The sequence below is a fragment of the Brachyhypopomus gauderio genome, chromosome 20, assembly GCF_052324685.1.
Source record: "Brachyhypopomus gauderio isolate BG-103 chromosome 20, BGAUD_0.2, whole genome shotgun sequence".
Taxonomy (NCBI): Eukaryota; Metazoa; Chordata; class Actinopteri; order Gymnotiformes; family Hypopomidae; genus Brachyhypopomus; species Brachyhypopomus gauderio.
The window spans coordinates 14,063,675-14,088,132 of NC_135230.1; the positions used below are offsets into that span (position 1 = coordinate 14,063,675).

Genomic DNA, 24,458 nt, shown 5'->3' on the forward strand with positions numbered 1-24,458 from the left:
TAATCAGAACCTCAGTAGTCAAGGGCTCGTCCAGTGACAATTTCCACATAGTGAGCCATTTCTATGGCAAGACATGATTTACCACTTCAAAGTAAATGAATTGGTCTGTATAATACTAAAGAAGGACACAATTAACAATACTGCTTACAGTGGTAAGTCTACAAATATGGGCTTTTTTTACATTTATTGTGTGCGTCTTATGAAAGAAGCACAAATATTTGTATTCCATCTGAATTGCTGACTCACTGGCTTCATTCATCTGTTAATAATAAAAGCTAATTTTAGAAGTTTAGGAGAACGCTCTTAGCCTGTAATCATTCTGGCTTCTGTCTGTTTTGTCTACAGTTGAGCTGGCCATCAAAAGCCTATGATGGTGACTAACAGCAAACAACATGCAAGTAAATCAATACGTGTTGGCTGTGATTTTAATCTTACTCATGTAGTGTGTACATGTAGTAATACATGTTAATATCATATATACTCAGCTAAAGACTTTTACTTCTTCGTGCATCTTATATAACCCTAGGTATATAGTCAGACTCTTGTTGTCATTAAATATACTGGTGGTAAATGTGGGTGTAATTGAAGAGGATGAGACAGGTGTCTAGTCAGGGCTGGGTGAACTTTGGCCTCCCTTATGTCCATTCAACATCTTGTACTGGCCTCTGCATGTCCCTCTCCACTACGCCCTCTTCCCCTGAATCCAGCCACAGGTGAAGTCCAAACCCCCTGTTCCAAGTCAGTGCCCTGCCTTCCATGGTGACCTCCGTGGTGACCTCCGTGGTCTGGCGAGTGCACGCGTCCCGCCCCGAAGAAGCCGTAGCAGTCATGAGGGGTCTCCTGCCACAGCATGAGCTAATGACACGAACAATCGCTCAGTCATGCTGCTGGCTCAGCTCTCCGTCACCATGACCTTGCCCCAAATTCTCCTGCTTCATGACGTCTGCTTCAGAGCTATGCAACAGCGCTTATTTCTAGGGACCTGGATTGTCTGTAAATGGAGAGTGGTACTGTACAAATTTCATTTGAATTGACAGGACATCTCTGAACACGGCACATACACACACACACACACACACACACACACACAAACGAGCAAACCACAGGCGTGAGGCGAAAGCTATCAAGTACATGTGCAATTACCATGGTTACCCAAAACCCATTTAAAAGGTTACTGCTCTGGCCCATAGCTGGTCTGAAGAAACACGCTTTGGTGCACAGAAAGAAGAAGAATGTTAATGAAATGGTAGACCATCTCACGGAGCCCTTTAGATCGGGACAGGTGTGTTGAAACTGGACCGGAGCTCTCTGCGGGCCGGCAGAAAGGAGGTCATGGTGTTAGATCCCATCTGGCCCTGCTTGACCATGGAAATCGCTTCCACTTCATCCAGAACAGCACAGGGTAATCCCGCGTCAGACGGCGCAACTCAGATTCTCGTAGCGCCGACTACACGCAATTATGCCCAGAGCCACACGTGACCAGCTCACACAGAACGCATGATGACACTAAGTGGAACCTACGACATTCCCTGACCACATCCTTCAGCACATGTGACCACTATCAGCAGGCAATTACTCACATTTCAAATTCTGTTTGCTGTGTGTTTGTTGTCCCTTACATGGGACACAAAGATGACAGCTTGCCTGGGGAATCCAATAAAGCCATAATGTATAAGAGGATGTTATTGCTGTCAGTAGCAAGCTTCTGTGTGGTTGCACCACGTGGTACCAGCATCTACACTGACACTCCAGTTTCTTTTTTGTTCTGTCCTTTTGTTCAACTGAAAGTCGAATGAAAATGCAAAATAATTATAATAATAATAACCAACAGTATACTTCTTCTGACACAACAACTTGTCAAAATAGTAAGAGAAATAGCTTCATGGTATTTGAGATTGGCACAGTATTTTTCTTCTGTACTCAACATCTCATAGAAGGAAGTATGTGATGATCTTCATACTTGTGCTTCATTTCAGTATTTAATGGGCACTGCAGAGTGACTAAAGTAATCTCACATTTTTACATTTGTACTCATGTTTAATTAAAAATTACAGTTTATTGGGCGTGATCTTAGATAACACTAATTGACTGTAGTGAATCATAAGCTACCTTGTATTTCATGAACTGTAAAGTCACCGGACGCTCCCACACTGCACCAGGGTTGCCAACTCTCACGCAGTGAGCGTGAGACACACGCATTTGACCGTCTTCACACGCTCACACGCCATACATCCGATTTCTCACGCTGAAAAAAATCTAGTTTATTTATCTCTAATCTACATCTATGATTCAATGAGTTACTGGTTCGCCACACACTGGCGATCGATCGATCACGATATAATACTTAATTTGTGTCCATTTTACACCCCACCCCCCCGGCTAACAATTTACACTTGGTAAACAGAAATGCAGGGTTGTCAACTTTTCAAGATCGCTTGGAGTGAGATTTGAACCTGGAGGAGGTAGCGAGTGTAAATTGTTGACGGGGGGGTGTAAAATGGACATAAATTAAGTATTATATCGCGATCGATCGATCGCCATTGGTTGGCGCCAGAGCGAACTAGTAACTCATTGAATCATAGATATAGATCAGAGGTAAATAGACTACATTTTTTTTCAGCGTGAGAAAACGGATGTGTGGCGTGTGAAGACAGTCAAATGCGTGAGAGTTGGCAACCCTGGAAATGGCACCCATATACAAATGCTGAATTTTTGGATACAAATGGGAGAATAAAAGTCATTTATTTTCCAACGTTTAGCTCCTGCTGTGTATAAAGCCAGATAGTTGACAACCGTTAGCTAGACCTGGTTAACCAGCCAAATATTAGCTAGCTAGCTATTAGCTAACGTTAGCTAATAGCTTTAATAAAAAACTGATCAATATGTAAGAAATTCACAGAGACCATTAACAGACTTTCACCTCTTCAGGTGGGGGGGGGGGGGGGGGGGGGGGGGGATTGGAAAGTATTATTCTTTGTAGAAATTTTTATTTTCACAGATAGAAAAACAACTGCATGTGAACCTGTATATACGCCACAGGATAATGTTTTAGTAAGCACTGCTTGCCATCTTCCTAAACATTTGCCTGTTCACTTCCCAATGTGCTGGTACTGCAGAGCAATATGGCATATTACTAAGCTTCCAGTTCACCAGGTTCAAGTATATGATTTATGTATACCACTGGAACATACATTAACCAATAGAAACAGATTGTTTTATAATGCATTAGACGGTATTGGGCCTAAGGGGGAAAGCTTATGGTCTAGTCCAGTGTTCTCCAGTAGTCCAGTGTTCCCCAGTGGTCCAGTGCTGTGCAGTAGTCCAGTGTTCCCCAGTAGTCCAGTATTCCCCAGTGTTCTTCAGTGGTCCAGTGTTCACCAGTAGTCCAGTGTTCCCCAGTGTTCTTCAATAATCCAGTGTTCACCAGTAGTCCAGTGTTCCCCAGTGTTCTCCAGTGGTCCAGTGCTGTGCAGTAGTCCAGTGTTCCTCAGTGGTCCAATGTTCTCCAGTGTTCTTCCGTGGTCCAGTGTTCTCCAGTAGACCAGTGTTCCCCAGTGGTCCAATGTTCTCCAGTGTTCTTCAGTGGTCCAGTGTTCTCCAGTAGTCCAGTGTTCCCCAGTGTTCTCCAGTGGTCCAGTGCTGTGCAGTAGTCCAGTGTTCCCCACTGGTCCAATGTTATCCACTGGTCCAATGTTTTCCAATGGTCCAGTGTTCTCCAGTAGTCCAGTGTTCTTCAGTAGTCCAGTGATCTAGTGATCATAGAGTGCATAGCACCAAAGCACAAGAGGCAAACACTGATCTAAAGCTTTTGCAAAGAGTCTGCAACACAAACATGTTTTTCCCCTGCAGTGCTGGGTCGGTCCCCCCCCCCCCCCCCCAACCCCCACGTTTCTTCTTGTATCTAGCAACCCTGCAGCGTTCTTCAGCTTCAGCTGCCAGGGAACACCATACTCTCCTGTACACGTCTTATCTACCATCAGATGAATGCATTGATTGCATGATTATCTGCCTGCACAATCCAAGAATCTTGCACTGCATGCGGAGCATGTTTGTTTGTTTGTTTGTTTGTGTGATGTTAAGTAACTTTGGAGAATCAGGTTAAGGCATAAAAATCAGGAGATAATTGGATACACAGTAAAAAAGATCTTGTCCAGACTTGACTGCGAGGACTAATGTTCAGAAGCAGAAGGTGACTTTCAGTAGACCACGATTGGTCAAAGCAAAAGTTTTAAATAGCACGGTTCAATTATTTGGCAAATTGTGACATTTGTACTTGGGGAACTGTAAATAACATCAGAAATGACCTTTTTCTCAGCAAGAAACACAACCTGCTCTTCAACACAGTCTTGCCATCAGCACTCACACTGTAATGTGAAGACTCTTCAGTTCAAATCATTTTCAATGGACACCCAAATACTTTGAAATACGTCTGAACACTAGTTAAGTGGTTAAACAGGTGTCAATCATTCACTTCCAAAGATTACTGCATAATAACACTGATGACAACAGTTCCTGTTCCACCGCTGTCATACAGCAAGGTGGCTCAGGACAGCTGGACTCATCTCTGTGTTTCTTATTGCTCACATACAGTATTTGCCCTTTCACTATAACCTGAACCTGCACAGAACACTGAGAAAGGCTTTCAGACACAGTCAGAGATGTTCTGGTAACATTTTTTCTTTGCAAAGTAGGTTAATAGCATAAATCGACACAGAAATGCATAGCCATTCCAAACCATTTTTATCTACTTAGATTTGAAAAAGCAGCTTTAAGACCTGCTGCTCTTTCCAGTTCCAGTCAGGAAACCCGCACTGCATTCTGGTTTATTTCAGCTGCAGAAACGTACATTGACTGTACACCCTAAATCACGATGCATTGTGGTTAATACACTGAACCATATGCAGGGCCGGGGTCATGCTCTAAGATGGCTGACATTCAAAATGGCTCACTCTATAGAAGCAACATCGGGCAGAGCCAATGCCCTAGCCAATGTAATTCCATGTAGACGTGTCGCCATTAAACAATAGATCATGACACTGTGACCAAGCAGTCTGCCTAACACATACCTTACACAGTGTTAGTTACATTTTCTGATCCTGTGATCTCTAAACTCTGCCCCGATTATGCCATTTGAAGGACAACATCCCTAAACAAAACACACACACACAAACATGCTCACACACACACACACATGCACACACAAACACTAATTACAGGGACGGGGAAAACAGGGGCACCACAAATGACTTCTCTGCCCCCTCGAGCCCTGAGTTGAGTCACAGTTTCCCTTAATGAAGTGACAGAACACACACACACACACACACACACACACACACACACACACACACACACACACATACACACACACACACACACATACACTACTGGGCCAATCATGAGCCAACACAGACAAAGTATTATGTCCAAAACATTCGGCAACCTTAGAAATAAGTAGCAGTCTTGACAGTGAAACATTTGCTTCTGATAGAATTACAAGGAGTCAGGTGTGCCCTGTGATACATTAAAATATCAAGGTGTTCCCTTCAATAAGCATTCTAATGATTTGCGTTAGCTCATTAGTGAATTGGGTGTCATGTGGTCCGTGCTGCTTGAAGTAATGATTAGCAGCACAGAAACATGCAAGTGTTAACAGCACTGAAACATTTTGATCACTCTCAGTCCACATTCTTCAGGCCACTCAGTCCTCCTGTGGTGCAGGCTCTACTAACACTGCTTGGATTCTGGGTATCACATTCGGTGATAGGCAGCTTCCGTATAGCAGCCCTGTATAAATACCAACCAGACAAGCTGACGGATTGTTCAGAGTCGCCGGTGCTTGGATACAATGGGTTCAGTGATCATTCTGAGAGGTTTTGGCTCTTCAAGTGATCATCTGCCAGCACCAAACCAGCAGTGTTTGTATCTTCTCTTTCTTATCTGTTCTTCTTATGGCTCAGGTTTACAACGCTGTGTTGATTACTGGCTGTGGTCTTTCCTCTACTTACATTTAATGAATTAATTAGCATCCTATAGCTAAAGGTTCTAGATGATACTGGTAGTATTTCAGCATCAAGGTAGTATTTCAGTATCAATATAGTATTCCAGTATTTAGGATGTATTTCAGTATTAAAGAGGTAGGAGTTTGTTGATTATTGCTTTATACACTCTCTTTTGCAACATCTATTAAGTTATACCTTACTCTCTCTATCTCCCAGGAGACCAAATGAGGATTTTACTATAGAAAGGCACCGAAGTGTTTTCTAGATGCATCATCTTAACAGATGATGGTGGCTTACATAATCCAAAAGTAGAATGGATCATTCTGAGTAGAGAGTCCTTATGCCATTATTATTATTATTATTATTATTATTATTATTATTATTATTATTATTTAAATCTTAGGTAGCTGATTGAGCATCACTTTGAACACTTCCTAACTATTACAATAACACAAGGCCTTGGTACAAGATATGGAGCATGTCAGTGTTACTAGTGCAAATGCAAAGGAGTACAGTACAGGTAAAATCTGACTTTAGACCTTTTTCTAAAAGGCTTAGGTGCTTAGAGAGAGATGTAACATCTCAGGGAACACGTAATTTGCTGCATTTTGAAAACCGACACATCTGGCTACATTGCAAAGGTGATCGTTCATAAATGTCTCAGAGAATTCAGTTCTTGCCGTACGTCCCTGGTGACATGAAAGTGAGGTGATTATTTCACTCTCTGTGCAGAATGATTCTTAATTGTGATTAGGTCACGTTCTTTAAGGTCCAACAACATGGGTGCATAATTGGGTTTTCCTGTTTATTATCGAATGATCCTGTATTGACAAAAACCTCCAGAAGCCATTTGCAGACATGTTCAGATGTGTTTATCTGGGTATCCATTTGAATGTGTGAACGTTTGCTGTTGGGGGTGGAGTGTGTGTGTGTGTGTGTGTGTGTGTGTGTGTGTGTATCTACCGTACAAAACTGCAAAGCTTCCCCAGCCGCAGCATCTCCATCAGAAAGAGGGGACACTCCCATCTCCATCAGAAGGAGGGGACACCCCCATCTCCATCAGAAGGAGCAGACACCCCCGTCTCCATCAGAAGGAGAGGACGCCCCCGTCTCCATCAGAAGGAGGGGACACCCCCGTCTCCATCAGAAGGAGGGGATGCCCCCATCTCCATCAGAAGGAGGAGACACCCCCGTCTCCATCAGAAGGAGGGACCACCCCCATCTCCATCAGAAGGAGAAGACACCCCCATCTCCATTAGAAGGGGGGGACACCCCCCGTCTCCATCAGAAGGAGAGGACACCCCCGTCTGAGCTAACACCTCAGTACTTCATCCCCCAGTGCTGTGGAAACCCACTTCAAAGAGATCCTCCGCTTCGGGGTTGACATCCTCCACATCTGAGTGTCTTTCCCAGGTTCACCTCTTCAAAAGCAGCTCCTTCCCTGTTCTGTTGTACACGTACATTCGGCAGGTGGAGGGTGGCTTTTCTTTTTTTTTTGTCTTCTCTCTTTTACTCTCTTTTCTTTCTCATGCACATCTGTCACATGTCTGGCAGAAAGCACAGAAGAGCCAAAAAGAGAATCTAGTCCCCGAGGAAGCTGACGGCAGCGTGGCGGTGATGAGACGGAAGAATAAAGCTCATTTACAGAAACAACCGGGCTGGACTGACTGGAGGAAACGCGTAATACGCCCTCTTAATCAAAGGAAATAAAGAATTGAACAGCGTGTCTACATCCTGGTCCTTTCTATGGGTGTCATTTCTTAAGTAAAGGCGATGGAATGAGAAAGGTGCTGAATTATTCAGGAGGTTGAAGCTGCAGTATTACTAACTGCAGTGCTTTATGTCCCTGGCCTCAGAAGGGCTGCTAGCTAATACAGGGCGGTGCTGGTGGCAGTAGGAAACACAAGCTGCTGCAAAACTTACAACCCCCACCCCAAAAAATGCACATGTCCCCCGGCTCTTCCACAAACTGATTTACGGGGCCCATACGTTTGAATGCCAGTTGAGTGCACTACATTTGCCTATATGAAGGAACCTTTAACTACAGTATGAGCGACCCACAGCCCCTAAAGGATATTCTCACTGCATTTTACTCACTAGCTGGTTTTTCAAGAAGCCTTTTAACGCTCCCTTGTGTAATAATGGATTTAATTTCATTTGGCGGTCTTTTCCATACATGTGCACCTGTGTCAAGGAACAAGCCCTCATTTTAAATAAAGAAGTGTGATGAGTCAGCGTCACCACGTTGGAAAGGACTCAGATGTATTTAATTATAGCGGCCGTCTCACGCGCTCACAACAGAAGACGCACGTCTCCTCTGCACTCACTGTTACCAGTGTGAACACACGTTTAAGAGCTTCTATTCTAAGACTCACCATCACCTACAGTGCACTTCTGTATTTTGCCTGTGAACTGTGTAAAACTCTTTACTCATTCAAATGGGCTCAGAAGCAAGCTGGGAAACAAATACCATATTTCAGAAATTAGCGTAAAAAGCACAAATAATATGATGAAAATGCATAACCACATATATTTCTGACAGACTTCGTTATACAATGGAATGCATGTTTTTGTACTAAAGAGGCACACAGGTCAAATGTCAAAAGTCCTGAAAGAAAAGAGTTTATAGAATCTACAACCTCATAGTATTAAGGTCTAAAAACTATTGTGTAGTGCTGAGTACGTACTCAACACATGCTCACCCATATATACGTTTGTACCTCTACAAAACTCTATCTCAGACAGTCTGAACCACACAAATGTCACAAGGTCAGAAACTCATTGTTTATGGAAATCTCTGCCTCATCTCTCTTCTCTTTTTGTCTTTCCCTTCTCTCCCTCCCTCCCTCCCTCCCTCCCTCCCTCCTCTTGCAGTGGTGTGGTGATCAGGAGCTTTAGTGAGTTCCCTGCCCTGCCTCTGTTCTTTCACCATGACAAAAGATATCAGATCAAACATGGTGTAGAGCCCCATTTACTCGGCCTAGGCTGCTTCATTAAGACTTTGACGCAAGTACCCAGGAAATTAAGCTATGGGGCAGTGTGTGTGTGTGTGTGTGTGTGTCTGCTTGTTTGCGTGTGTGTGGTTATAACCCCAAGCCAGAAATGGAGAAATTCTTCTTCATGGAGAAGGCTGAAAACAGGTTATTAGTTTGTGCCAGTTGGATCCACAGCAAACACCAAATGACCTAGTGCTATAGCTATCTGTTACATCATCATAAGACTTCCTCCATTCTTTTTTACCCGCCAGGCTAAACTTGTTCGCCTCAGAGGTGCTGGGTCTTTATGTATGTGGCAGACATGTCTGCTGTGGCTTCCCTGTTATCTCCTGTGTACTGTGATCCACATATCAATGTATCAATCAGGGCATACCCAGCTCGGCTTGCTAGGAACCAGAGCTTCCTGATTCAATTTCCCCCTGCACTACAAACATTACTGCTAACCAATCACTAAGCCCCTTCCTGGCCCTCCCCTACTGAGCAGAGCTGTCCCTTGCTGATCTGAGATGAGCGGTGAGATTCCCTGATATATTAAGGCCTGTGGTTTTAATAGGATAAACTGATCATAGAACAGAGAGAAATTATGATTCTTGTCCAGGGGCATGGAGTTCAACTCAACTCAACTCAACGTAATTTATAGATCACTTTAACAACAGCACCAGCTGAAAACAAAGTGCTGTACACTAGCTATATAATCAAAAGTTAAAACCAAACAAAATGGAGAAAGCAGAACCCTTTGAAGTCTATATGATTCTCTCCTTCATTTACTAAGAAAGATGTACCTGTAGACTGCCATTTTATGGAGAAATATTGGGCCAAACATTATCACAGTCCTTTTGGTGAAATGTTTGTGCAGCTGTGATTCAGCCTTGCTCAGCATGCATGAACCTTAGTACTAGACTGAAGGTCACAGTCTGTACTGAGCTCAGTTCAATCTGGGCCAAGTTCAGTCAGTCTGTACTAAGATCAGTTCAGTCTGGAGCATGTTCGTTCAGTCTCTATTGATCTCAGTTCAGTCTAGGCCAAGGTTGTTCAGTATGTACTGAGATCATTTCAGTCTGGACCAAGTTTGTTTAGTCTGTACTGAGATCAGTTCATTCTGGCTCGAGACCATTCTACCTGGACTGAGCACAGTTCAGTCTGAGTCTGAGTGTAAATACCTCCTACGCTTACACATCCACACTCAGTCGCATGATTTCATCATCATATCTCCAGGAAAACTATGATGCCTTAAGAAAGCAGCAGAGCAGTTTGGCACAATGAAACAGGAAAGAGCCAAGAGGACCAAACGTGGCCAGAGCCGGAGTGGCTAATCGGGAGATTCGGGAGGATTCCTGATGGGCCGGCTCAAGTCAATCTCTTGGGCCGATTAGGAGGGAAAAATAATTTTGGGCCGGATTTTGACATGAATTTCCCGGGCTGAAAAAGTGGCCCACTCCGGCCCTGAATGTGGCTCTGCAGACACTCAGGAGACTGAAGAAAGGGCTCATGTCTGACCAGATGCTAGAAATTACATATTCACATGAATAGATTTAGTCTAGACTAGAGTACATTTGAGTAGTGATATTGTTTGTGTGCTGTATAATAAAATTTTACGCAATGTGTACACACTGCACATTTACTCTAAATGAGATTGTTAAACTTTTTAATTTACTGTAATGAAGTGCGATTTTTTTTTATCCGTATATTATTGACCATAAATAATATTGTGCTAGAGCAACTCAAACTTTCCAAAAGTCAGGGAACCAGAAGAAATATCAGTGCGGATAGTGAGAACCTGGGAGGACACTGTGCACCTTGAACACACCACGGGAGTGTTAATGAGCTGCGGTGTGTGAGGAAGCAATCGGTGCAGAGGGAGCACTCCTCTCAGCAGACCGCGCACAGCCCGGCTAACTGCTCGAGACCTAAGCCAGCATGCCCCCGCAAGCACCTCTGCTTTAATTGATCTTTTGGTTCAAACGTGGAGATCCATCTGGCTGTGATTCCAATTTGGATCACCCAAAGTACTTTCGAACCCCTTTAAATGCACTTAAACCTCAGGTCTGTCTGCTCATTTCAAGCCCAGTGTCTTGGAGTAGAGAACAAAAAAAAGATTCAGACTGTGCCCAAATACTTGTGAATGGCACGGTATCTCATCAGGGATACTGGCTGTAATACCGTCAACTGTAGCTTATATTCTACCACAGCTTACACTTACTCTTCATAAACACTTAACATCCACTTTACTAAAACACCCCATGGCGCCTACACTTTCTACTCAGTTCATTGGTCACACCTGAAGGGTCCATTTCACAGGCATTCATTTACAGGCTGGGTGGCACCTGGTGTCATACACAAGCCCCTCCCATCCTGTTTGTCAATGGATAATTCCGGAACGCAGGCCCACCACTGAATGGACATGGTTCAGGTGGTGCGCCATTCTCAGCACAGCAGTCTCCGTCACCGTGGCAGCCAGAGTGGGCGTGGCCCCTTGTATGAGTTTATCAGGCACAGCGGTGCTGCTGGAACTTTCACACATCATGTCAGCGTCGGGTTGAGAGTGGAGTGCCACCCAAGAATATCCAATCAACAGCACTCGCGTGTGTACAAATGACCACCGAGCTGGAGGACGAGCAGTGTAGCGTATGACGCCCATGTGGCTGTGGCTTCTACCATTACATCTACAAAGCGTCTGCAGCAAACAAATGCTTCCAAAAACACAGATCATAGACTTTCCTGTTCCATCTGCATTAGCTGTTTTCAAATGCTGGAAGTAGGATTGGAGCTGTTTAATTTTGGGAAGTATAAAGTCCTACTAAATGTGCCCCCGTGCTTTACAAGCAGTACGGAGGAAACAGAGAGGAGTGCCAACCTCTCCCACTGCCCCAGTGGGGTGCATGAAGCTTTGCTCCACTCTGCCATACGTCCCACGGAGGGGGTGCCAGCCTCTGAGAGTCTGGATGCCAGCACCGTAGGAGTTCCACTCCCATAAGACCGGGGTGGCAGATTGCTTTGGAGGAGGAATAGTGGGGTTGATGGATATCACTGGCTAACACCCAAATGACTCATTAGAAATATATTTCACATGCTGAAGTGCTTTCACTTAAAACTGCATCTGGGTCTCGCAATGATCTAGTTTTTTTTTTTGCCTTTATTCGCCCAATTAACATGACAGTGGAGGACACTTCCAGATCGGCCGTGTCCTTTGGGCTGAGTCACACCGCAGGACGTCACCGCGAGACGCTGAGATCTGCACCACGCCGGGCACGGGGTCTCCACAGGACTGTGGAGGTGGTATTTTTTCCTCCCGGAGAAACAGGCCTTGTCTTGTTTGACCATCACACAACAATCTTGACATCAGCTGCCTGCCCGTCCTGGGTCTCTCTTTTCACAGCTGAACTCAGAAAGGGAGCAGAGACACACATGGTCGGTCTCCTCCGCCCAAGCACACGTACGCTGTGCTGTCTCCCACAGAGCTCCTCCATGGTGCTGTGGGGGTGCTACATGCAAGGTGGACCCAAAAAAAAAAAAAACAATCAGTGAATCAGTGGTATAAATAGTCTGTTTTCCTTTGTCTGAAGGACAGACGTGGGCCACTCATGTAGAATTTTAAAAATAACAACGTTGAAATAACCAGCTACCGTTCTAGTGACCAGGCACTAGAAAAGAAAAACCTTGATAACACTGGGGTAGCTAATTCACCACTATTTAGTGCAGTGAAACTGTGCACACTCACTACTCAATGTGATTTTAGTCTTTCAACTGAAAATCACATTTCTGACCTTATCAATAAATCCAACACCTCAACATGTTCCTTGGATCCTATACCCACGACTCTAGTTAAGGCAAGCCTGCCTTCCATTATCTCTCTGATTACTCTGATCATTAACTCCTCTCTGACTACTGGCATGGTGCCGTCCTCCGTAAAAGTTGCTACAATTAGGCCAACTCTGAATCTGGTTGGGATCCCAATGATATGAATAACTATCGGCTAATATCAAATTCACCATTTATTTCCAAAATTCTGGAAAAGGTAGGCTACTTGCAGTGCAGCTTCAGGCTTACCTTGAATTTACTTAAACAGTTCCAATCTGGTTTCCGGCCTAAACATAGTACAGAAACGGCTCTGGTTAAGATTACTAATGATCTCCACTGGGCAGCTGATTCTGGTTCACTTTCTATTCTTATCCTCCTTGACCTCAGTGCAGCATTCGACACTGTATCCCATCAGCTTCTCTTGGATTGATTAGCTAGCACTGTAGTCTGTGTTACTGTGTATCAATGGTTTTCCTCCTATCAGTATGTTCAGATTCAGAATTAAAGGTTCAATGTGGAGTACCACAGAGTTCAGTGCTGGGGCCTTTCTTGTTCCGCATTTACCTTCTTCCTCTTGGTAATATTTTCAGACAGTATGGGATCCAGTTTCACTGCAATGCTGATGCCACAGCCAACTTCTGTTCTTGCACCCAGAGCTTTTACTGACTGTTTATGTGACATCCATACATGGATGACAAATAACTATCTAAATCTCAATAGCAGTAAAACTGAATTACTTTTTATTGGGTCCAAAGCAACACTTTCAAAAAGAAAGATCTGTTCGCTTTCCATTGCTTAAACTGTTATACCTGTTTCTGCACAGGTTAAAAGTCTCTGCGTTATTCTCCAAGACTCTCCTTCTCCAGACATATAAGTAATGTCTCTCTACTTGCTTTCTTTCACCTTCAGAATATCTCTAGACTGCATTCAGTTTTGTCACAACATTCAACAGTAGTCTTGGTCAATGCATTGGTTACATCACATATTGACTATTGTAATGCAATCCTTACAGGCATTCTGAACAAATCTATTCAACGACTTCAGGCCATTCAAAGTGCTGCAGCTCGGATTATTACACGTTCTAAACTGGCTGACCATGTAACACCCTTGTTGATTTAGTTACATTGGCTCCCTGTGTTACAAAGGATGCTGTTTGAGATATTACTACTTACATTTAAGGTCCTCCATAATCTCTCCCCCACCTATCTTACTGATCTTCTTCAGATCGATACTCAGTCTCTGTGGTCTTCTTCAGCAGACCTTTTATCGTTACCAGACATCAATCTTAGCACAGTTGGTGCTAGAGCTCCTAAACTCTGGAATGCTCTCCCCTGCCATATTTGTCATTTAGATTCCATTCTAGAATTCAGAACTGCTCTTTAGACACATCTTTTTAAACTGTCTTACTCGTTATAATTGTTTTACTTTGTCTTATTTGATTTTATTTCCTGTTGCTTGTAATTGTGTTCTGGCACATATTCATTGTGTATGTTTAATGAATCTCTGTAATGTAAAGTCACATTGAGTGTCCTGAAAGGCACCAATTAAAAAAAGCATGATTATTATTATTATTATTATTATTATTATTATTATTATTATTATTATTATTATTATTATTGTTATTAAGAAGCAAAATGAAACATAGACGTCATACTGTCATAAAGGGACGCTGGATTCTGATGTTAACGCTGCCCTGGAAACCAGACAACAGTGATAGAACCATTCTATGGTTCACGGAAAGGTGAACTGGTATCGTCCGTCTCCGGCGGCATCGAAGTCGGTGTGATCAGATCTTCGGACCTGAGCTGACTGCAGTGCTGGAGTTCCAGCCTTCCCTGCAGCTATCGTGTAGCCTCGCCTACACCACGCAGTAATGACACCTTCAACTTAGCGAGGTGGGACGAAATGACCCGCCGTGAGAGCAGGTATGAGTAGCCAGTAGTTTCCTGTGTGACGGGGTGTAGCGGTCATAATCTCAGCAGTTAGCTCCACTTTGCTTGTCTGTGGTAGACCAAACAGAGCATCAGTGCCATCGGAAGGGAGTGATTACTGTCATTAGCACCACTTACAGGACATATAATGGACAGGTGAATTAGCTTTAGCTCGAGCTACAGGTCCTGCTCTCACTGTCTTGTCTCTTATGTCTCCCTCTTATGTCTCCCTCAGAGGACACCCCCCCCCCCAACCCCTACAGGCAGGGTTTGTCCACAGAGCCACCTAAAGGGTGCTCCTAATGTAGACCTTTTTATTATTTCTTTACCAGAGTTCCAGAGTAGAAATAAATAAATCATCATAGTAAATTATATAAGTTATGAAAATGACAGAAAAACAGATGATGCATCCACAAAGGGAAACATGAGCCATGTTGCAGATAGAATGTCAACAAGCAAAACAGGCAAGCTGTGCTCAAACACGCCTAAAAAATAACTAAGACATATGTTAAGTCTGCCTAAAACGTGCTTAAAACATACCAAAAACATGCCTAAAATCCACCACCTCAAACATACCTAAAACATACATGACACATACATAAAACATGCCTAAAACATGTTTGGCACACCCCACCACCCCTCCAGTAGTAGTAGCTAGCTGGCACATCAGGTGTGCTATCGGCTCTGCAGTATGGGTACAGATGCCACCATCATATGGAGGTCTTTCTCCTTCTTCTCTGCCTTGGCCACCTCATCACATCCTAAACCATGACAGTCCTGGTTAGCAATCCCGAGGTCGTCAAGCCTGCCTGGAAAGCAGTGAACTTCCAACCATGCAATTTCCACGCAATTTGTGTGGATATTGGGAATATTACAGTAAACCACCTTTCTCAATCAGTAACCTATACCAGCAATTGTTTTGGTTGGAGTCATTATTTTTTTAATAAACAAAATCAGCACAAAAAAGGTTTACAGAAATAAATTAAATTGAAATGTGCAGAAGGACTCAGTTAGGTAGAATGGTACGATGATGGAGTGAATTACCCCGCAGTGCTACAGCCCGGGGGTAATGTTATAACCTCAAACATAGTGTTGCATTTTCATTAATCAAGAGCAAGAGTAAAATAATAGCCCATTCACTGACTCTCATCAAACAGTACCACGCAGTTGTTTGGTGTTAACCATCTAGCCATTACTGAGTGCCACCACAGAGGTGGGCGGGGCTCAAATAAAGAGCGGCATGTGGCAGACGAGTGGCCAGCATGTGAGCGAGGCTATGATCTCTGAGCACTGTGCTTCAGATTACCTACTCCTATTAACTGAGTAGAGCCAATACAGCTGATGCTTCGGGAAACACACTGGCCTTCTACCTCATGACAGAGGTGCAGGGACCGAACCTCTTGGCTCAGATATATTTATTTTTATTTTCCTTGGCACAAACAAAGATGTTTTTCTGGGGCTAACATTCCTGAAACTTCTACACACTGTGTCTCTGCTTTCTCCGGGGTCTGTACGTTCACAGTATGTTTGAGATGCTGTAAATATACTGCACAGTTTACTGGCAAATTTACCAGCTTTTACAAGAGATATGATTTTATTTATGTTGCATAGAAACACCTGAGATCATATTAATACAAATTATAGGCAAAATTCTGCAATTATGCAATTCATTACAAACCATAAGCCAACCAAAAAACATGTAAATTGCCTTTATTTTGTTTCTAATCTTAGTGCCAAAGCCAATTTAAAAACCATGCAAATGTTAAAATAATATTGATAGATATGTAGAGGCAAAATATATGTTCCTAGGCTTTGCAGTCTGGTGTAGTGTTTCCCCTCAGCTATGACCAGGCAGCCTTAGATATTTTGCACTTAGTGTGTAAATCAAATTTTTTTTCTGCAACGTTACAGTGAACAATAATACGGAACACTGCTTTGTGATTTCTTACACGGCTTTTATAACTTACAAGATGACTTAGCGACTGTTATTCTGTCTAAACGGGTTTGGTGTGTTCTATCAGGCAGACGTACTAAAGGAAGCCCTCCGTGTTAAGGCCATAGCTGCTGTTAAACTTATCTGTACATGACCTGTAAAGGGCCTAAATCTACTTCATCATGTTTTATCACTCAGTCTGATTTAGTGCTGCAGTACACTACAGCCGCCAGACTCCTGCAGTGCAAAGAACCTCAGACCGAGGCGCTCTGTAGGTCTGCACGCTACACTCTGACTGATCAAGGTGTCTCACAGCCCTTTGTTGGCAGTGGGAGAAGGTGAATGAAGATTGACGTCAAACTCGCGGTGCCTGATTAATTTGCTGTACTGTCTCCTTGGTGACATATGCACTCAAAGGCGAAGCTGACCCACACTGTGGCATGGTGACCTTCATCGGCGGAGCTCCAGTCAGCGCTGGAGTCTCAGCATGACTGCCGCAAGGCGAAGATGAGTCCAGCGTCTCACCGGGACGGGTCGCGGTGGACTGGGAGGTCTGCTGTGATCGTGTGGGTGTGTGTTTGTGTGTTTGTGCGAATACATACTGGCATGATATATGTTTATACAGTGTTGCAGTGTGTGTATGCCTTTGTGTGTATGCATGCTGGCATACTGTATGTTTATAAAGTGCTACAGTGTGTGTGTGTGTGTGTGTGTGTGTGTGTGTGTGTGTGTGTGTGTGTGTGTGTTGCAGATCCTCCTCATCGGTAGCAGTCTTGCTCGGGGACATTGACCTTGGCGTGCCTGTGTGTTCCACGCTGGCAGGCTGCAGAAGCCCGTGGCAGGCTTTTATGAATGAGCAAACATGCTTCGCATTTTAATGCTGTCATGGAGACCTGACCCCAGCCTCGGCCTCGCCGCACAGCCCCGCCCCTCCTGCAGGACCAAGCCACTCCGCAGCTCCGCTTTCACCAAGTAGGTGAGGGAGTTGTAATAAGACCCCGCCCCCCAACTTCAGCCTCAGCCAATGGGAAGCTCAGCTTTATTAGAGGTGGAGGCAATGGGTGGCTGTCTACCGGCTTATCTAAAGACCAAAGCGTCCGTATGGCTTCTTTATGTAAAAATCACTGCACCAGCTGTGAGTGTTGTGGAAAGCAGTGTGTATTAAAAGCAGCTGCACAATAGTTGCCTATGGTTACTCCCGCCATACATTATTAACGTAGATTAAAGTTTAATTCAATGCTTAATCTTTCTTTCGGTGTCACCTCTCTGTGTTTCATCTGAAGTCATCCTAAGCTAAGAAGATGGTTGGCAGGACACAGCGTCATTATCCAGACACTTTGGCCAGTTGTGAAGTTCAGGAAAGCTACGAGGTGCCGAATGAACATTCAAGCTGTGAGTATTCCCCCTGCTAATCTGGACACCCACCATTAGGATTATTACAAAATCACGAGATTATGCCACCAATCACACAAAGTGGCAGTTGTCAGGTATTCAGGACTGTTACTGAATTCTATTCCATTTTAATTGCAACCACTGCTCTCTCTCTCTCTCTCTCTGGCTCTCTGTCTCTCTCTCTCTGTCTCTCTCTCTCTCTCTCTCTCTCTCTCTCTCTCTCTCTCTCTCTCTCTCTCTCTCTCCATGAAACAACCCCAGCATGTCCCTGTCAGTTGTTGCAGCAGTGTGCTCCCTGCTATGTGTCTCCGCATCGTCTCCACATCGTTATCGTCAGAGCAAGGTTGTGTGTTCTAGTGTTGAGGTGCGTTCTGTGATTGCTTAGTAACAAAGTGGTGGACCTGCTCCTTAACTGGCAATCAAATAAAAGATCTAGTGATCTAGTAACACCCGTGACAAAAAACTGTAAACTTTGGGCCAACTGAACCTATTTTACATATTATGCAACAACACAAGGGATGTTAGTGTGATTTAAGAAAGGTGCAGGGGTTTTTGATTTCATATAGGAAAACTGTGACACGCCTTTAATGTCTTGTTTCCGCAGGTCTTAATTCGTTGTTGTTGTTGTTGTCTTTTTTCCTCATTGTCTCATTCGTTTCTCATTTTTCAATTCAGCTGGAAATGAGACAAAGGAGGAGTCTGCAATGAGACACATGCAGCAGTAGCTGAGCCTGAAGGAGCATGACACAAAATATGAGCCAGGAGCCTCTGTAAATATGATGAAGTGAGAGTTTAGATCAGCAGAATTTGCATTTTAAAACCCCATCTTCATCTTATCTAATAGCCGATGTGGAATGCCATAGGGAAGATTCAATGATGTTAAGGCCATGGTAGGCTGAGAGAGCAATTCAATCACTACTGGCATTATCAGGTTACAGCTGGGGCCAACTTTCAGAATGGGAGTTTTACGATTACATTAGTGTAGCCTGTGCATGAACATAATGTCTCGCTCTGCTCTGAGAAGCTGAAGTGCCTACAGTGGAAAATGAAAGAAAGAAAGAAAGAAAGAAAGAAAGAAAGAAAGAAAGAAAGAAAGAAAGAAAGAAAGAAAGCTTAATGTTTAAAGACACCAGTGCTACAGCATGAAACGTGTAGTTCACGTAGTGACATACGGATGCTACTCGGCTCCACACTCAAAACAATTTTAAGACATGAGTCACTTAACAAAGTGGTTGGTTTATGGCAGTAAGTGTAACAGCAGCAGCTTAACTGCAATCCGGTAATTAAACGTTTCTGCGATACAGCCGCCAACCAGCCAGAACCACTGTGACAGAATCGGTTCTTGGTTTGAAAACACGTTCTGATATCTGGACAACCCGGATGTCCAATAAAATGGCAGCGACGGCTAAACGTGAGCAGCTGGTCACGTGACGGAGTGTGCCCATCCATCGCACGCTCCGTTTGCCCGCCTTCTCCGTGCTCAGGGACTCAAGGGCTCACAAATGAGACAAAAGCCATATTGGTGGAAGGAACCCTGGCCGTCGGAGCGGTTTTCACCCTGTCTTACAGCGTCCAGGCGGGAAGGCATTAGCGTGGTCCGAGACATGCTAAAAGTAGCAACAGCACAGCCGCGGCTGCACTGAACTCAATGCGTCGGATAAGAATAGCACAGCATTGAGCAAGAACATGTCTGAATCCTCCCATCACCTGGTGTGTTTTCCTCCTCTGTAAATGGTTGGCCCGGACGAAGAGCACGTTTACATCTGTTATATTTAAATTCACCCCCCCCCCCCCCAAATGACCACCCCCCACCTGACCGACCCCCAACACACACACACACACACACACACACACACACACACACACACACAAGGACAAACATACGCGTGCATGTACGCACGCACACACATGTAAGCGCCACTTCCTGCCACACTTAGTCAGTCGTGGTGCAGACGCAGTGGCTGATTAAATCAACCTGAGGGCTGATCTGGCTGTGACAGTGATTACCCATTCTCTCTCTCTCTTTTACTCTATCTCTTTCTCTCTATCTTTCAATCTCTCTCTCTCTTCCTCTCTCACACTTTCTTTCACACTCTCCATCTCTCTAACTCTTTCTATCACTTTCTCGCACTCTTTCTACCTCTCTTCCTCCTTCCCTTTCTCTTTCACTCTCCATCTCTCTCTTCCTCTTTCTCTCTCCTCTCTCATTCTCTCTCTCTTTTTCTCATTCATTCTCTCTCACACACTCTCTCTCTACGCTCACAGATACAGCTGACTATATCTTGCAGCTGTCTGCTCAGAAGCTCAAATTGAGCAAAGCCACCTTCCTCCACATCAATAACTCCATTCAGATTTGTTCAGGACAACTGTTGTACTGGTGTGTTGAGAATGAACCGGGTACTTTCGCGATTGCTTTCAGAAGGAACATCACAACATCAGCCGTAGGAGGAGACCAAGACTTTGCATTCCCATCAAAGTCTCTGATAAGATCTGAATATCATTTATGATTCTCTTCAGAAAACAAAGCATTGATCACATGCTGTCATACAGATTCAATGTAGAATTTCATGGTCCTTTTACACCAGGTCTTTTCCCCAATAAAAAGCTATTTGCGCACATGACGCATAATGAAATGTCCAACTGAACAGTTTTGCTTTCGTTATGGTTAATTCTGTGGAAAAAAATTTGTGCCCAGTATTTGTATGCATAATTATATTGTGTTATCGAATTCCACCTGTTGCTTTATCTGACTGGTACAACTAAAACATGGCTGAGGTGCCTCACAACTGGGGCATTGTCAGGCTAAACCAGGAAGCTTCTTGATAAATGGTCCTTTTTAAATATGATCCAACATAATGCTCTGTCAAATGACACTAAATTAACACTCTGCAAAATAATCAGGCTTAAGCACTGTAATAATGACGTGGCAGAAAAACTGCATGATATGGTAGGCCTAAACACGGTTCACCCACTGCTTGGTTACCATATGAATTAACTACTAGTGGTCGGCATGTTCTCATAATATTATGAAACGCGATCCTCTTAAATGTTTTAAAATGTAAAATCGATATTGTGTTCACGTCTGGTCGTGGAAATCAGCCCATCTGTACCGACGGTCTTGGAACAATAAGTGGCCGCCTGTCACGTCTCTGCATCGTTGTTTGCTCTGGAGACATTTCAAACGGAATAACAGGTGGCAGTGTGTGTTGGCCTCTCTGACCGGGAACATTACACACCTGCGGTAGAAAAGGCAGCTTTCCTGCCCTTCTCCGCACGTGGAACTGAAGCGTGAATCTATGACAGCAGTAGCCCTCGAACTTTATCAGTTTCGGCATTACGGTATCGAAGTATGTTCGTGTTACTCTTTTGTACCTCGTTTGTAATCTTTGTAATGAGCATCTTGCGTGTCAAGAATAATTTATGACTTTATCACTTCCAAAAAGATTCTACCTTCTGCTTGTAAGGAATCGTAAAGTAACTGCTGCAAAATCATCTGTAACTCTGGTTAAGTCTGATCTTTGTCAGATCATCACACTGGAACACGTAGGAGGCAACGCTGTTTTAGTAGCCATGTACAATATACTTCAATCCGGCTTGTTTTCATTAATGACGTACTTAATCGCGAACCGGTAGGGGGAAAAGATATTAAATGTACCATTACGCCCCATCAACCGCTCGTGCCGGGGTCCTCTGAACCGCATACATATATAAATACAAAGATAAAGTAATCTGCAGTTTAGCCAAAAGCCAGGCACTTAAAACACTTCATTAATGGGCCGAATTCAGAACCATGGACAGCGAATGTTCCTTTCTCTCCACACACTCTTGATATAACGCAGAGAACAATAATCTTTTCTCGACAAATTAACCAATGATGAAACAGAACACGTCAGCCTCTTATTCATCAGCTTATCTCCAACTCGCTGCTTCATTTTAAAAGGTGCCTCGCGCCAGGTTCTCGGTAAATGTTTGACTATCAATTACAACCCTGCAACAAAGAGTAGAGAATATGGCATTATCATGTCCTTATCAGCACAGAAACCACGCAGCGAGCCATTTGGGGCCTTTTTTCCCCTCGCAGGGAGTGATCCGTTTAAGATGACAACAGTAGCTCGAAATTAACCTTAATGTCAAGTTTATGGTGGTTAAGAGGGCTCGCTGTTTCAGCGCGCGCGGAGTGATGTGCAAACAAAGCTAAATGAAGGAAAGCTCTTCTGACAGATGAGCCGAGAAACCACCGTCGCCCTATTAGTGTTATTGAAACGCACTCAGTGTGGAGTGGGCCGGACGGGCACGAACACCTGGTGGAGCTGCTGCCGCGCCTGTAGGCCGTTTCCTCCGCACAGTCAGAAAGGCGCCGGCACCTGCGCGCTATAGAATGACGCACATACGTTAAAGATTGGCTGTGCAGCAGCTCGTGCACAGAGTAACCTTGATCAGCGTCAATCTTTAAGACTGCCCAGAACTGCACGCGACAATGCAGCCGGTGTATTGATCTCTTTACATAAGCTACTGTGTTGCCTACAATAATATGATTGCAAGAGAAAACGAGAACTTAAATTAGTCCAGAACAATCTCGATGTTATTGCAGAAGGACATCCTGATACTCTTTCTCCTGCAAAGAGACTTTTGGCGACATATAAGCGCAACGGTCGCACAGTAGTTAAATCAAGCAAGTATCTAATACCAAGAACCAATAACCATCTCCATGAAACTGTCATCAGTTACCATGACGACTAGATTGGAAGACCCAACTCTATAGACTGAGAGAATAGTGCTCCGCGAGCCCTACCTTGCATTCGTCCATGCACGTCCTTACAGAGTATACATCCGTCTCGTATCTTTCTGTCATAATCTCAAATTCCTCGTATTTCTCCTGAGCGTGCAGGTCGTAGCGCTGGTACGCCTGGACGCACAGACTGCATCTGGACAGATCGCCGTTCATGATCACGTCAAGGCTGCAGGTCAAATTGTCAGGACTCGATAACCCGTAAAGCAAATCCATAAGAGAATAAGAGTTACAAAAGGAAAGGTACCAGTCGCTTAGGTTCACCGACCGCGTGCCGTTCGTTTCCGAAAGGCCCGTACACAAGTGGTCAGCGTCGACAAAAGTGAAGCAGTTTTTGGATAAACTATCCGCGTGACAAGTTTCTAGTGTCCACGTAGGTTTGGTAGAATTCTCTATAAAAATAGCATCTTCGTTTCTTCTGAGGCTGCTGTTTGCTGAAGGGAGATTGGGTTTGTGGTTTACGCTCTGGTCTGCGCCAGTGTCCACTGAGGCTAACTTATCGGGCTCCTTGTCTCGGGTCCTGGTCGTTTTGGCCTCGGCGCAAAACCACAGATGATCAGAAAGCAACACTGTTAAAAATAGGAGGGATGCTAATGACAGTCGCCATCGCTGGGCCCTCTCGGAGTCGGTGAATGGCTTCTCGTTCTCGCGGGGTGCGAACCAGATTTTTAAGCCGTCATCTCGCTGCCGACACTTCCAAGCACCGCTGGTCATATTTTGGAAACGCGCAGCACTAGCTGACTCCACCGTGGGGGCTTTTCTGCCACAATAGTCATTGACGTGAAGTCTGTCTTGCGTATTTTTCCCACTAAACGATGGCTTGCGAGTGGTCCTGGCTTACCTCCGCGATTATCTGCGATTCCCAATCAATTAGTATTTTCAGGGGGATTACTGCGTACATTGTCGAATCCCCATTCTCAGCGATGCTCTGGAGAACAATCCCGTTATCAGCAGCAACATGTCTCTCCCTTTCCGTGTGTTGCGGTTCCTCTCTCGCCCTTTGCGCAGAGCCGCTACACGCTGGAGCCGCTACCTCGCCGCTCGCCCTGATTCCGGGGTTTCTGCTTAGAGGCGCAGGGACTTGTTTCAACGCTTCGATTTTCGCTTCCGTGTCCGTGCAAGGTGGGCTTCTTTCTCCCGATATTAGCGGTCATCTTGGTCCAATGTTAAGGTGCCACCTCGTTCGCCTTGAACTAGTTACTGATAACAGGATCGTTTGCGTCACCTAAAGCGCTTTGACTGATCCGTCCTGGCGCACCGGCAGGAACCTGCAAACTGTTGATACCAGCACATCCATCTGCGGTGACCATTTTCTATTTCAGAATCAACAGTATCAACAGGTTTTACACCAATTAAAATAACGACATGTTTGGGCAATGTTTTAAAAAATGCAAAAAGAAAACCAACAAAATACTCGATATAGGCTGCTCTACTACTATTTAGATGTTAAATAATTAGAACAAAACACAATTCCGGTCTTATATAGATTTGGAGGTGATTTGGGGGGTTGAAACTGACATCCTATGAATTTGGGCAAGTGGACATAATTTATCTTGTATGTAAATTGTATGGCAGCGACATCGTAACACTCCCAGGAACAAATGATAGTTAAGGGCCCTT

The 24,458-nt window shown here is 44.2% G+C and overlaps 1 protein-coding gene across 1 annotated transcript in view; it reads right to left on the minus strand.

The window, feature by feature from the left end:
• The window catches only part of nalf1a (NALCN channel auxiliary factor 1a), a 40,665-nt gene extending 16,533 nt beyond the window's left edge, over positions 1–24,132 (minus strand). The window contains exon 1 of the mRNA XM_076983321.1: positions 22,842–24,132. Within this exon, the coding sequence (XP_076839436.1) occupies positions 22,842–23,552 (711 nt within the window). The 5' untranslated portion in view covers positions 23,553–24,132. The remainder of the gene's footprint in view (positions 1–22,841) is intronic.
• Between the last annotated feature and the right edge of the window lie 326 nt (positions 24,133–24,458).